Source organism: Propithecus coquereli, unplaced genomic scaffold (assembly GCF_000956105.1).
Source record: "Propithecus coquereli isolate 6110/MARCELLA unplaced genomic scaffold, Pcoq_1.0 Scaffold1, whole genome shotgun sequence".
Taxonomy (NCBI): Eukaryota; Metazoa; Chordata; class Mammalia; order Primates; family Indriidae; genus Propithecus; species Propithecus coquereli.
The window spans coordinates 15,388,156-15,401,505 of NW_012133857.1; the positions used below are offsets into that span (position 1 = coordinate 15,388,156).

The window sequence follows — 13,350 nt, forward strand, 5'->3', positions numbered from 1 at the left end:
GCCCTGAGCCAGGCCCTGCCAGGCCAGAAATGAGCCACTGCCACTGTCAGCCTGTCCATGGTCTCGTCATCACGTTGGGGCAAGTTCTCAATCTGACAGCTCCACGCACACAGGGGACAAAGGACTGAAGAGGGACGATCACATTGGCCAAGAATCTGGCATTCCCATGCCCCAGGCAGCATGGAGGGGGAAGGCTCACCCTGCTATTTGGAAGAGGTGGTGGTAGCTCAGGGAGCTGACTGCCCCTGGCCAGAGAGGAAGCTTGATCTGGCTGTGTCTTGGAGGGGGCGCAGCTGGCAAGGCGGCAGCATGAACAAGGGTGCAGGGGAGGGGCTTTGAGGTCCCCAGGTGCTACAGAGCCTTGAGGTCCTTGGAAGCAACTCCACGGCTTATGTAGAAGGCAGAGGAGGATCGAACCCCAAACCCCACCTGCTCCACCCTGAGCAGTGTCACTGTGGCCTGGTTACAGAATAGGCTCCAGCTCAGCTCCCTGTCATACAGGAGAAACTGAGGCTCAGCAAAGAGTCTGGTCTGAGACACGCAGTTCAGCACTGGGTCTCCACGTCCCAGGCTCCTTCTAGCATGTGGCATGGCCATGATAGCACCTGTGCTATCCCCTGGGGCCCTCCCAAACACCCAGGAAAGGTACGGGACATGTTCCACACTCCACCCTTACTCCCGCTCCCCTGTAGACAGTGCCCAGGGCCAGTGACCAAGCGACACGCTCCAAAGGCTGGGGCCCCTCGGGCATCCTCTTTATTGGTGCTGGTGCAGAGCCGGAGGGGAGGGCGGCAGCCCAGAGACGGCAGGGCAGAAGGGGTGTTCTGGCATAAAAAAAGAGTTCTTGGGAAAGGCTCCTGCGTCTAGGTGCTTGGGTGGCGAGGGGCGCGGCACGCACTTCTCAGCCAAAGACACTCTTGGCGGGTCCCGCTTTGGGCTTCTCGAAGACAGTCTCTGTGCCTGTGCGGGAGCGGCTGAACACCGAGGGGGCGGCGGAGCCAGCTTGCTCTGCGGGAGGAGGCACGGTCAGCGGCCCTGCCTGGCTTCCGGAGAGGGAAGGCCCCTTGTGTCAGGAGCACCCTCTCCTGAGCCCAGGAACTCTGGACTCTCAGAAAAGGACCCTTAACCCCCTCCCCCCACCCTGACACACATCTGTGCCCCAAGCCCCAGCCCCAGGTGCCTGCAGGACACTTACCACACTCCCGCATGACCTGGTAGGTCTTGGACTTGATCTCCTGGTTCTTGGCCAGGCTCCCTCGGGCCCCCTTCAGGTCCTCCTCCTTCACAGGGGGGCGCTTCTTCTTGATGGGGGCTTCCTGAGTGTCAGCCTTGGAGATCCCAGAGTCTTACCTTACCACCGGAGGCCTTGAGGCAGGGGCCCCTTTCCTACCTCCGCACCTTGGCCCCTCTTTTCTGCTCACTGAACTCAGGCTGATTCAAGGCCTCACTCTTCTTCCAGGAAGCCTTCCCGACTGCACCCCGCCCCTGTGAGTCTGACTTGTCCATCTGCCCTTCCCCCCCAGACTGGGAGCCCCTGGGGGTAGTGGCCGCTGTGCCTCACACTGATCTGCCTGAGCTTGGCTGGGCACAAGGGGCAAAGGGGAAGGGACTGGCTTCCAGGCTGAGCAGTCCCGGGGAACTTGGTGAGTTCCAAGACCTGCTCACTGGGTGGCAGGGGGTCCCTTAGGGATTGCCCCTCTCCCAAAAAAGTGCCAGTGTTTACTTTGTTTTTGGGGGTGAAAATAAGGTAGACTGGGACCAGATGCCCACAAAATTACAGTTGAAAGTCAGCACCCCACCCCATGACAGCAGGAGGGGGACAGCCTCCCCCCCAGGCAGGCTGATCTGTCTGTCCCTCCAGGGCTCACCCTACTCCTCAACCGCAGGCGCCTGTGGGTCTGTGGCCTTATTGCTTCCTCAGCCCGGGGTGGGGGGGCAGGTGCAGGGATCCTTTCCCTCAGTGGGGACTACCTGGGCACAGAGCTGGGAACCCACAGGCACAGCCTCATATGTCCACACACACACACACACACACACACACACACACACACACAGCCTTGTGTACAAACGCAGGGACAGACACAGCCTCGTATATACACAGAGACAGACATAGCCTCGTGTGGACACACAGCACACACAGCCTCCTGTACACACATATTCGCACACACCTCATGTGTACACACAGATAGCCTCATGTGTACGTACATACATACAGATACATCATGTGTACACACCCATGGACACAGATACGGCCTTATGTATACGCCCACACACACAGTGCACGACTGCAGAGGCCAAAGCTACAAATGTACACAACTGTACATGCTGAGCTCTACAAGCAGCTCCCTCACACACACGCAAAGCACATGCAGAGATCTATGGAAGCCCGACACACGTTTCTCCCCACCCCTCCTAACAAACCACGAATGGCACCAAAGCCGTGCTCAACAGGCGGCCCTCAGGGTGTCCTCCCTGAGCCCCGGCCTCCCAGGGGCTGCGAAGGCTCCTGTTCATGCTTGGAGCTCAGCTCAAGACACAGCTGCCAGCGCTGGCAGTGTCCAGGTCCCAACCTCCACACCCTCTGGCACCAACAGGGCGGGTGCTGGGCCCCCCCACCTGGGACATGGCGAGTGCTGTGCGAGCGCCGGCTCTCCAAAGGCCTCTCTGGCAGGCGGGAGCTGGTGGAGAGATGTGAGCGGGGCGCAGCCCTCTGGAGCTTATATAGCCTGCCTGCCTGTCCTGGGAAGTCACTCCCCCTGCTCCGCTGGCTCCCTGATGATTCAGGTCCGCACAGCGTTGGCTTCAGAGTTTATTCTCGGAGATGAGAGGGGCTCTCTGAGCACTGCTGCCTGGGACAGCTGCTGTATTCGCGGGCGGGAGGTGCTGGCCCTGGAGAGACTGGCTGTGTGTGTTTACGGATGCGGGTCCTGGAATGCGCCACAGTGAACTGCTGGTCTGCGAGGGCTCATCGCAGGGTGTGGGCGTCCCTGAGGAAGGGGAGGGCCCCAGCCCATTGGAGCACTCCGCTCCGCGGCTGTTCTTCTTTCTCTTCCACCCCTTCCCCTGGATTCCAGTAGACTTTCCATCGTTGCGGAGCAGCAGAGCAGGAGCTTCCTGTGCTTATCGCTAAGGAAGCAGTTGCTCAGGATGAGCTGACTGGGCCCCCACAGCTAACTCAGAGCGAGGGGCTACCATTGGCTTATAGGTGGGGAAACTGAGGCCAAGGGGAGCTGCTCATGCTTTTGCTGGGGCCCTTTTTCCTCTGTCGGGCTCCCAGTGCAAGTTCAGCACAGGGACAAAGTGGGATGGGGGGCGAAGGGGCCCAGGAAGGACCGGGAGGAAGCCATGCTCGATGGCAAGGGCGCCAGTGAGAGGAAGGCAGGGAAGCCTCGGGCGCAGGTGAGGCCACTGCGGGACAGGTGAAGTTGCTGAAAGAGGGAGGCGGAGAGTGAAGCCCACGCCTGGTACTGAGTTGTGGAGACAAGAACAGGCCCGAGGTCTCCCGTGAAAGGTCACTTAGCTCTCCTCTGCTAGAAGCTTCTAACACCCCATCCTCATAAGGGGAAGATCCCCCGGGGCCCAGGGCAGGACCCTAAGCCTGGGGTGGGTGTGGGGAGTGACGTGGGTAGGAGGTCAGGGCCCTGTTGTTAGATTAGACATACCAAGCTCCTTTCAGTTTGTGATGGAGATTATTTTTATCCTTGAAGGCTTAAGGCAGATGGAACCCAACCAGGCGCTGACATTTGGTTATCCCAAATGCCACTCCACTGCTGTCATACCTCGGACCCCACCCCCATCCCTCCACCTCCAGTCCTGGTGCCAGGAGGCCGACGTGAGGACTGCCAGGCTTGACACGAGACGAGTGCTGACGTGAGGAATGCCCAGGAATCTGAACGCAGGCCCAGGGCAGGCTGGCCTCCGTGAGGGCCCTTCCGCCAGCTCCGGGGGCGCCGCCACTGATGGCAACGGATGCCGCCGAGCTGCCCCACTGCTGGCTCCAGCCAGGGAGGCACCTGCCTTCCAGCCCTGTGGCCTCAGGGACGTGGGATGTCCACTCCCCTCTCTCTCCCCAGCGCAACCCCCTCAGGAGGGGACTAGCTTTAAGTCTCATTAGCGAGGAAGTGGAAATGGCAAGAGCACGTCTGGTTTCTGCCCTCAGCAGATTTCGGCTCCCACCTCTGCCATGAGGCTACGTAAGGTTCATTCTCACTCTGCTTCCTGGGAAGAACCTTCTAATTCACTGGGAAAAATTTTTGACCCCACTAAGCTGTTTCAATTTCAGAGAACACACAACCAACAACCACAAAAGTGACGGGTTTTGTTTTTTTTAAAAAACCGTAATAAGATGTCAAACTTTATTGTAAACCACTTTACAACGTAAGTACATCATCTTCCCTTTCATTTCAAAAATGTGTTCCCATGACTCGTAACACCCCCACTGGATGGCAGCTAAGTGGCCATGGTTTTGCTCACATAGGTCTGACTTCTAATTAACTTCATGGAAAAAAAAAAAAATCAAATTTAAAGCAACCAAACCAACCAACCAAACCAGGAGCTCAAGGTACTCATGGTAACATGGCAGACCACAAGTCCCTCACCAAAAAAGCGAAGCCCCTCAGAGCTACCCATGCTGCACAGGTGAAGCAGAGAGCTACGCACTCTTAGCTGCGAGCGTGTGAAACTTTAAAAGCCAGCCCCACACCCTGCAACGGGGCTGCCCGGGCTGGAGGGAAGCTCCTGGAGCTGCCTGTCTTGGCCTGGCTGCAAAACGGCCAGTGAGCCGCAGTCCGGAGGGCGGAGCAGGCTGAGGCCGGGCACTGCTCCCCCCAGGTTCCGGGACAGCCGCTGGATGTGGACTCAGGGCTGCAGCTTACAGGCCTGCTCTGCCTAAGGAAGTTACAACTTGGAGTTGAGCCTTTTTATATTTTCCCTGAAGAAAGGGGCACGACAGGTGACATTAGCCCATGACTCCCTGTTGCCAGGGACGTCACAAGTTAAAGCCTGAGGCAGGGGGCCACCAGCGTGCCTGGGGCTGAGGAGCCACAGACCCTTGTCTTGCATGTGTTTTGCCTGAGCAGACCAAGAAGCCACCACCACCCGCCATCTCACAGACATTCCCCCTATGTCCCTTGTCAACGTCCCTCTGACAACAACAGGAAATAACAGCAACAACCACCTCTTCTGTTCAGATATGACAGTTCTACCTCATCAGCTTATTTCCATTAGTTACGAGAAACTTGTCCATGACCTTGGCTTTCCAAGTTTCCATTATGGATGGCTTGGCCGAGGTCCAGATTTGGGCAAATCTGATAGACAGCACACGGTATCCAGTCGGCGCCCCATCATTTCTCACACACGGTGATGCATGCCACGTGGCTAGGTGAAGAGCTGCACCTGGTAAGGCACCTTGGAGCAGGTGGTGAGGAAACTCATCCCTGGGAGGGAGGGCAGCTCAGCAGGAAGTCCCGCCCACAGCCCTCTCATATTTCATGGGATGATGCGCCACACAAGAGCCCCCAGTGACTGCAGGAGGCACTCCTGGGGATACAGGCTCTTGGGGGTGTGTGAGTGCATGTGTGCGTGTGTTCATGCACATGGGAGGAGGGGAAGGCCAAACAGTGTGGCAGAGGCCACATTGCCCAACCTCACATACTAAGAAGTCCCTATGCTCAGATGCGCTGTCAGATCTCCATTCCTGGGTAGCTGGCTACACAGCTGCAGCTCAGGGACTAAAGCCCTTTCTGAAAACCAGGATATAGGCAAAAACCATCACTCGCCAGCTACCTCTGTCCCCAAAACCCACGGCTCAGTAGGAACTGGGACGAGCCTTCAGATGAGACATCTGAGGTCCACATAACCCAGAGTTTCCACCTTTCATAGATTACAGCTCTCTCACCCCCTGCTCTCTTTTGGAAACATTAGGAGCCCAGGACTGAAAATGAAGCTCCAGTCTGTGCTCCAGGAAGGTGGAAGAAACAGCCGCAGGCACAGGCTGTTCAAACGAAACAGGAGGGGAGGAATTAGAACTGAGACAGTGATGCCATGAGGAAGAGACTGCCCCACCAGGAACATCAGTACTGGTCATCCCTAATTCGACTCGTATGGCCTCCTGGCTCCAGCCACTCTTCCCCACTAGGGGACCGACCGGCACAGAAAGACTCACCACCACAGCTGGAGGCGAGAAGAGAGTAAATGTGAACAGGAGTAACGTGGACCCGAGATGGACTCCAGTCTCAGGTGTTGCCCAGCCTGCCCCTCCTCTTGGCCCCAGGCCCACACTGGCAAGGTCGCCTCCTACTGCACAGTTCTCTCAGCCCCCTGGCTCTGTACTCCTGGAGGAAGATGGGCTGCAATGCCTCCTGTCCCTGGCTTGCCCCAAGTCCAGGACAGGAGGGCCTTGAGAGGCAGAGGACAGTCCCAGGGTGGCTGGTTTAACAGCTGGGCTTACACGCCACCATTCAAACCCAATGTGTTTAAGTACAACACGTTTTTATATAGGTCTAAAAGAAGGTTCTGAGTGACGTGGCCTCCCCTGCACTTGTCTCACTTAAGGCCTGGGCTGTCTCCCTTCCAGCTTGTACTTTAGCAGTGTGGTTTCCTATTTCTAAACATCCATGGCTACCTGCGGCTTGATAAACCACTGGGCAGCTCTTTCCCCAGCAGGGAAATTGCTGGGGTCAGCCCATTCCACTGCCACTTGGGGGCTCAGGGCCATGCTGAGGAGTGGGGCCATTCCCTAAGGGACACAGCCTAGAGGCACCTCATCCTGCATGTGGGTTTAGAAAGCGAGCTCTCTCATGCGTACCCACCCAGCCACCTCACAGCTTTGGAGGGGGTGAAAAACAGCGTCCCTGTCAGGCAGACATCCTCCAGACTGCTGTGCAAAGCGAGCAGACGACAGGCACCAGGGCAGCGTGAGAGGAGGCTCCTGGACATGGGCCCAGAGCTGGCTCTGAAGGCTGCAGCAGGGGCTAGGAGGCCGAGACTATTTTAACTAGAAATCTGGAGGCTCTACAGAGAGGCAGGGAACACACGGGAGAGTGGGCAGAGATAGCAAGGACACAAAGACCCCTTAGGTTCCTTTCTCGGTCAAGTTTAACCAAGACCTCTCGCCTGCCAGCAGATAGACCGAAGAGCTCATGGGCCCCGGGAAGAGCCTGTCCCATTCCACATCTGTGTCCAGACCAGCTGCCCCGTGCTCAGGCCTGATTCCCTCCCTCCCACAGTCATGTGCCGTCTACGGTAGGACACCATCTAACAATATTCCAAGTGAAAAACTCCCGAATTTTTCCTCCCACCAGCTCATACCCCATGAAAGGCAAACAAACCCATTTCTTTGGGGATTAAAAAGAGTTTTTAAATACAATAGTATGAAAATATAACTTAAAAATATAAAAGTCAAACAGCATACGGAAGACTTAAAAATCTCTGTTTTGCCCATTAGTCCCAAAGGTACTTTGTAGGAAATAAACACATACTCAAAAACCAGTAACACTGCCACGGCTCATAAAACCGGCTCCCAAAATCAATAGTTACAAAAGCCATTTCGAGTAAGAAAGCATTCCGGTTCTGACTCGGTCAACATGTGACTTTTAGCCCAAAATGCGTCACGTGCTCACACTGCCCGAAAGGACCCACCCGCAGTCTGTGTGTGCCCGCTTCCTTCCACCTTGCCACCCAGTCGGACACAGGGCAGGGGGCTAAGGGTCCCTTACAACACCGCTCAGGACAACAACAAATAAACAAAACTCCTCGCTTGCATATTTGGTCAGTGTTTGTAGTGCAACTGAGTGGGGGACCTCCAGCCGCCCGTGGCCCCACAGGCGCTGGCTCCTCTTCCCTCTTTGTAGGTCACAGTAGTCTGGGAGCGGGTGGAGTGGGCAGAGACAGCAAGGAGTGGAGGTAGAAGAGGAGGGGCAGAGAGAGGAGGGAAGGAACGATGCTGCAGACCCGGTGGCCGGTGGGCCCCGCCCGTCACCCCCAGCAGGGGACTGTGTCATACAGGCAGCCCAAAGCGGTGCTTCTTTTTCTTCACAGGCTTGAGAGGGGTCAGTCTACGGAGATCCTCCTCCGTGTCGGACTCCTCCATCTCGTCGTCGGCTGAGATCAGGATCTGAAGTGGTGCAGAGGCAGGGCCTGAGTCACCACCTGCAGGGCCTTCTTCATCCGCCCACCCCAGACCCCGGTCCCCTCAAGGAGGCAAGTGTCTTTAGAAGAGGGGGAGGGGGACGGGGAGGCCCCTTACACAATGAGACACGCTGGCCCAACACAGACCACATTCGCTCCAAGGACAGTCATGGGCTACTGAAACCTGTGCTGTGTCAACAGACCCCCCTTCTTCCCCTAATGCTCCCCACTTCTCCATCCAACCTCCAGCAGGAACCAAACCCTGATCAGAGCAAACTCAGCAGGGACCTGTAGCCTAAGGTCATCCTGGGGAAAAAAGCTCAATCTTGGCACATGGAGTCCCAGGTCCTCGAAGTTGCCTTAAACACAGCAGAAGCAAAGCCTCTTCCAAAAAGAAAAGAAAACATCTGCGAGGCACACACAAGTGGGGATTCCAGAGCTTCAGACTGGCTGCTCTGAACGAACCTTGTAACTTCTGAGGACAGAGGGGCACACTTCGCTTTTCTGAGCCCCGAATGACGCGGCTGTGCAGCTGGGTCACCTCGGGCAGACACATTCATTCCTGACACCTGCCAGGACGCCCGCCTGGCTCCTCAGACCTCTGAGCACCAGGGAGAGACTAGAACAGCCCACGTCAGGAGCGAGAGGTCCAAGGCCCACCTGCAGAGGGGAAGCTGCCCCTTCAGGCACATGGCCTCTCTCGGACTGTTCCCTCGCAGGTTCTCCTGCCTCCTGTCAGGCCCTGAGTAAACACTCTCTGCTCCCCAGTGCTGGCACGAGCAAGGCCCATTGCTCTGCCTGGATCACAAAGCACCTTGCCCATCCAGCTCCGACTTTGCCTGTCCTCCTTTCTTGCCACTTGTCCCATATTCTGGAATACACGCCACACTGGCCACGGTGAATTTCACACTATTACCTAGACGCTAAATTATGAGACCATCAATGCTCACAAGCTGCTTCTACCTATAGCACTGTTTGTCATTCATCTAATGCTCACCAAACTCTCACATCACAGGGCCCTAGAGAAGACATGGGCTTATCCTCTGTCCTACCCATCTATTCGTCTTCTATAGCTCCCTCCAGACTGCCCAGGGGCCTCCCACGTTCTGCTATGCTTCCGTCCCAGAGTGTTACGACGACCGTTCGCGCATTAACCTGCACCTCACCTGCAAGTCTCAAGGCCTCTTGGGGGAAGCATCAGTCTCAGCCACTTCTGTAGCTCCCACCCACGGCACAACGCTCAGCACAGCGTGGGGACTCCCCAGGGCCTCCCACGAGTGGGCCCCACCGCACCCCGCGGCACGCAGGTGCGCAGTGAGTACTGCAGGGCTGCCAGAGCAGGCAGCCTGGCCTCCCTGCTGCTGTGCGTGACCAGCATCCTTCCCTGAGCTCCAAACCTCTGAACTTAGGAGACTGGAAAATGAGGGGAGACAAGCTTCCTCCTGCGAAGTCTGGCTACGCCTATGTTTTAGAAGTTTCCAGCTGGCTTAGCCAACACTTTCTTTGCTCTTTAGTGGTGGGCAGGGACTCAAACACCTTAACGCTTGAAGGTCAACCATCAAGCCCATAAGGGGCCTTGCTAGCTCCCCTGGAACACGGTAGCCACTCTGTGCCGGTCCTTCTCCACTGGCGGAGGGACTGTTGGGAGCAAGCCGGTCCCACGGGGCAGCAGGAGCAGTCTCAGCTGGGCGGGAGTGCTCTGTGCCCTTGGCTGTTCTCTGGCTCAGACTCTTCCCCCTCCCTCTGGCGCCATGACTCAGCACTTGAGCGAAGACCAGGGACCTCCAGGGGCCAGGGGTGGAATGGCTCAGGCCCCCAAAGAGCCAGGGAGGCCCCTACCTCAGACTCAGACTCCTCGTGGGACGCGGCCCGCCGGTAGCGGACCTTGCTCCCATTCCTCGAGTCCTGGTTGGCTCCCCTTTCTTCTAGCTTAGCTTTCGTCTTCCCTTTTCTCATGAGGAAATTGTCCACTACCCAAAACATCAAAGCCTGTGGGGAAGAAGAGTGCAGGTTACTCCGGGAGAAACCACTTTGCAGAGCACGGCAGCCCCCAGTCCGCCTGTCCCCACCCCCTTCCAGAGCATAAATTCCAGACTATGGAAAGGAAAACCTCCTCTAGCCCCCTACTATCTCCCGGAAGCTTAGAGGTCCCCAATCTCTATTTTCTTTGCTTCAGTTTTCTTATCAGAGAATGGGCAAGAAGCTGCCTGCCCTAGTCACCCTGAGGGGTTTTCACTGTGGTTATGGACGGGACAGTCTGTCTCGGGCCTGAAACCCAGGTCTCTGACACCTGTGCTGGGGCCCTCCCCACAGATCCCGCGTGGTGGCTGGCACACTCGCCATCATCTGCCTGTGCCAGGCTCCTTCACCATCTCTTCTCACGATTTCTAACTTCTAGCCATTGTGTCCACGAGTTTCTCTTTGAGATCTGTGCTCTGGAATAAAGGACTGGGTACATTTAAATGATGCTTGTCTACAAGCTGGTGCTGTACAGGGGATGGGACTCTTTGGTGGGAGGTCCCCCAGCAGGGAGGACAAGACAAAGTTCCCAGGACCCTCCATTGTGAACAGGAGCCCTGGAGCGGGGACCTGCCTCTTGAGAAAACACTCCCACCATTTCCAGGTCTGGGGTGGGGATGGGAGGTGGCCAATGGTCACACAGAACAACCTGAGGGCTGTAAGGTGAGTTTTCTCTCAGACTCAGAGCACTGGAAAGGAACCCTGGAAGGCAGGGCACAAACTGGGGTAAAAATGCAACATGGCACTGACGTTGACAAAGAAGGGGACGATCAGCATGACGATGGCCAGTTTCAAGTCTGGGTTTTCAATGGGATTCAACAGGGCCACCTGTGAAGAGAAGTGGACTCAGTGAGGTGGGGAGAGGCCACCAAGAGAGCGCGGGGTGGGGTGGGGTGGAGGCAGCCATGCCCCTGGGCACCTAGAGGGAGCTTACCTTAGACACTGCCCCAGCCTGGTGGGAGCAGCACCTCTACCTAGTGCTGCATGGCCCCCCAGATGGGACTGTTGACGAGGGACCCTGTGGGGACCACACTGAGCAGTTGGTGCTCTCACAGCCTTCCCTTTGGTGTGAACGTGCAAAGTGCAGTGGGCTTATAGCCACCAAGCCAGAGCAAAGCAGTGCCCCTGGAGAGCAGAGTGTGGGCTTACGGGGCGTTAGAGGGGTGAACTCAGTGGACATTCATTAGACTGCAGCAATGAGGTGCCAGACCACTTTCTAACAGAAATCCTGCACCCCAACCACCCCAAAAGACAATAGCTCTGAAAAGCCTTAGCTTATTTTCTTAAAAAAATAAAACCCAGCCACAGATAAAAACCAAAGGGAGGCCAAGATCTGAGCCAATTGCTCCTGAAGGCTTTTGGCTTGTTTTGTGTGGGTGTGGAGAGATGAGCCATGGAGGCTTATCTGCACAGCGCTGGGGGTAGAGGCCAGGGCTTCAGGATGTTGGTGGTCACAAATCCTGGAAACTGCCTGTGGCACCAAATGGCTCAGTTAAACTACTAGCAAAGAGAGGCTTGTGAGGAGGTCATTTGCCACTGCAGAAACACTTACAGTTGCAAGGCCTGAAATTAGCATCAGATGGTAAGCAAGCCAAGGGCAGGCACTGTATTTCATTAGTTTTATATATCCCAAGGCTTAATCTAGAGCAGACATTTATAAAAACAAAGTGGATGGAGGCTAAGTCAAAGAAAGACAAGTCAATGCTCTTGCAAGTAGCTACCATAGCAGACCAAATCCAGGGTACATTCATGAAGTTAAACAGAAACAAATGTGGTTTTCCACTAAGGTTGGGGTATGTGGGGGATGGGGAAGTGCTGTTTGCTTAGCTCAGCAGGGAGATGCTAAAGCAGGGCAAGAGGCAAACCTTTTTCCACTGAAGTATTAACAGGACGATGAAGACGACAGATTTTTCAAAAATCATGATCACGATGTAAAGAGCGCACTGCCCGACCCAGGCTCCACACTGCAGAGGGTCTCCTGCAGGGACAGGCGGGTGCTCAGTCACAGGGGGCCCCGCATCCGAGTGAAACCCCCCTCGCCCACGGCTCCTGAGCCTCACACCCCCGCCCGCACCCCAGAACCCTGGCTCCAAGGGTGCTTAATGAGCCCCCAGAGCGCTAGAAATGACCTCATCCCTAACAGATAAAGGCAGTGTTTTAAATAAAATCAGGAATTAATTTGAAGATACCAAAATGGTCTTTCTTTCAAGAGATTCTAAGACGGAATTAAAAAGCACTAAAGTTAGTAAGTGCTCATTGCTGGAGCTCAGAAAAGCTGCTCTGCCTGCCTGCTGGCAATAGAAGCTGTGTGAAGCAAGACTGCTATTATTGTCCGTTGTTGATTTTTCCAGTGACTGTGGTGCTGCCCCTCCTCTCCTCCGTCCGTGAGCGGACTGACCTCTGTGGACGACGAGGGCAGCATCAACCTCTCTGTGTGTCTCCCATCTTCCCACCTCCCACCCATACCCTGCTCCTGGGCCGTCCCTGATGCCCTCGCACTGAGAGCAGAAACCTCATTCTGGACGAATTCAGATTCCGACTGCCCCAAACACCCTGGCCAGGGATGAGGAAGAGACAAGAAGCCCTCAGGGCAAGGAGGTGGGAGTGATGGGCCCAGGCCCGGCCCTGACAAAGGCCCATCTGTGATCCCTTCAGTCATCAAGCTTGAGAACCAAGGAACCCAACAGTCCACGCTGGGGACACTCAGGCCCTGCGGTGCCTCTGGAATGATTCAAAAGGTACTCAGAGGACAGGGACCAGCCCCTGCAGGGAATGGTCCTGAGACACGCAGAACCCTGGGGTGGGCCTGGGAGCCACACACACCTCCCCAAAGTGGGAGACGCAGGGGAGAGTGGGATATGGGGGAGGCTGCCTGGGGCTCCCCCTGGAAGCTCTGTTGGGGTGGCCAGAAGAGGGGTAGAGGGTGATGTTTCAGGGGAGGCGAAGACCCTAATCGAGGCTGTGAGAAGAGAATGTGGCTCAAAGAGAAATCTCCAGCTCCTCATTTGGTCTACTGTTTCCGTAGCGATCCTGTTCAGGCGCCCAGGCTTGGGGCCCCCAGCCCTCCCGAGCCTGCCAGCCGCACACAAAGCAAGCGCGAGTGAATGCCATTATGCAGCTGTAATAGACCAAACACCAGGCATTCCCTTTTCTGGAAGCCCCGGGAGAAGTGTGGCAGAAAGCATGCAGAAACACGTCGGTCGC

General features: G+C 56.1%; 2 protein-coding genes across 2 annotated transcripts in view; both read right to left on the minus strand.

Annotated features, from left to right (window-relative positions):
• Positions 1-743: 743 nt before the first annotated feature.
• Positions 744-2,680, minus strand: MUSTN1 (musculoskeletal, embryonic nuclear protein 1). The gene is made up of 3 exons (XM_012665670.1): positions 2,617-2,680; positions 1,196-1,328; positions 744-1,008 (listed from the first exon to the last, which is right to left on the minus strand). Exons 1-3 carry the CDS (start codon positions 2,623-2,625, stop codon positions 902-904), a joined length of 249 nt encoding a protein of 82 aa, XP_012521124.1. The 5' UTR covers positions 2,626-2,680; the 3' UTR covers positions 744-901.
• Positions 2,681-7,408: 4,728 nt separating this feature from the next.
• The window catches only part of LOC105827460 (transmembrane protein 110), a 51,072-nt gene continuing 45,130 nt past the window's right edge, over positions 7,409-13,350 (minus strand). The window contains exons 5-8 of the mRNA XM_012665659.1: positions 12,012-12,124; positions 10,897-10,974; positions 9,967-10,116; positions 7,409-8,113 (exon numbers count right to left, since the gene is read on the minus strand). Of these exons, the coding sequence (XP_012521113.1) occupies positions 7,997-8,113; positions 9,967-10,116; positions 10,897-10,974; positions 12,012-12,124 (458 nt within the window). The 3' untranslated portion in view covers positions 7,409-7,996. The remainder of the gene's footprint in view (positions 8,114-9,966; positions 10,117-10,896; positions 10,975-12,011; positions 12,125-13,350) is intronic.

Excerpts from the sequence above, each read along its gene's own strand:
- MUSTN1 (XM_012665670.1), bottom strand. Across the intron at positions 1,009-1,195 it reads CCAGGTCATGCGGGAGTGTG|AGCAAGCTGGCTCCGCCGCC; the intron begins GTAAGTGTCCTG and ends CTCCTCCCGCAG.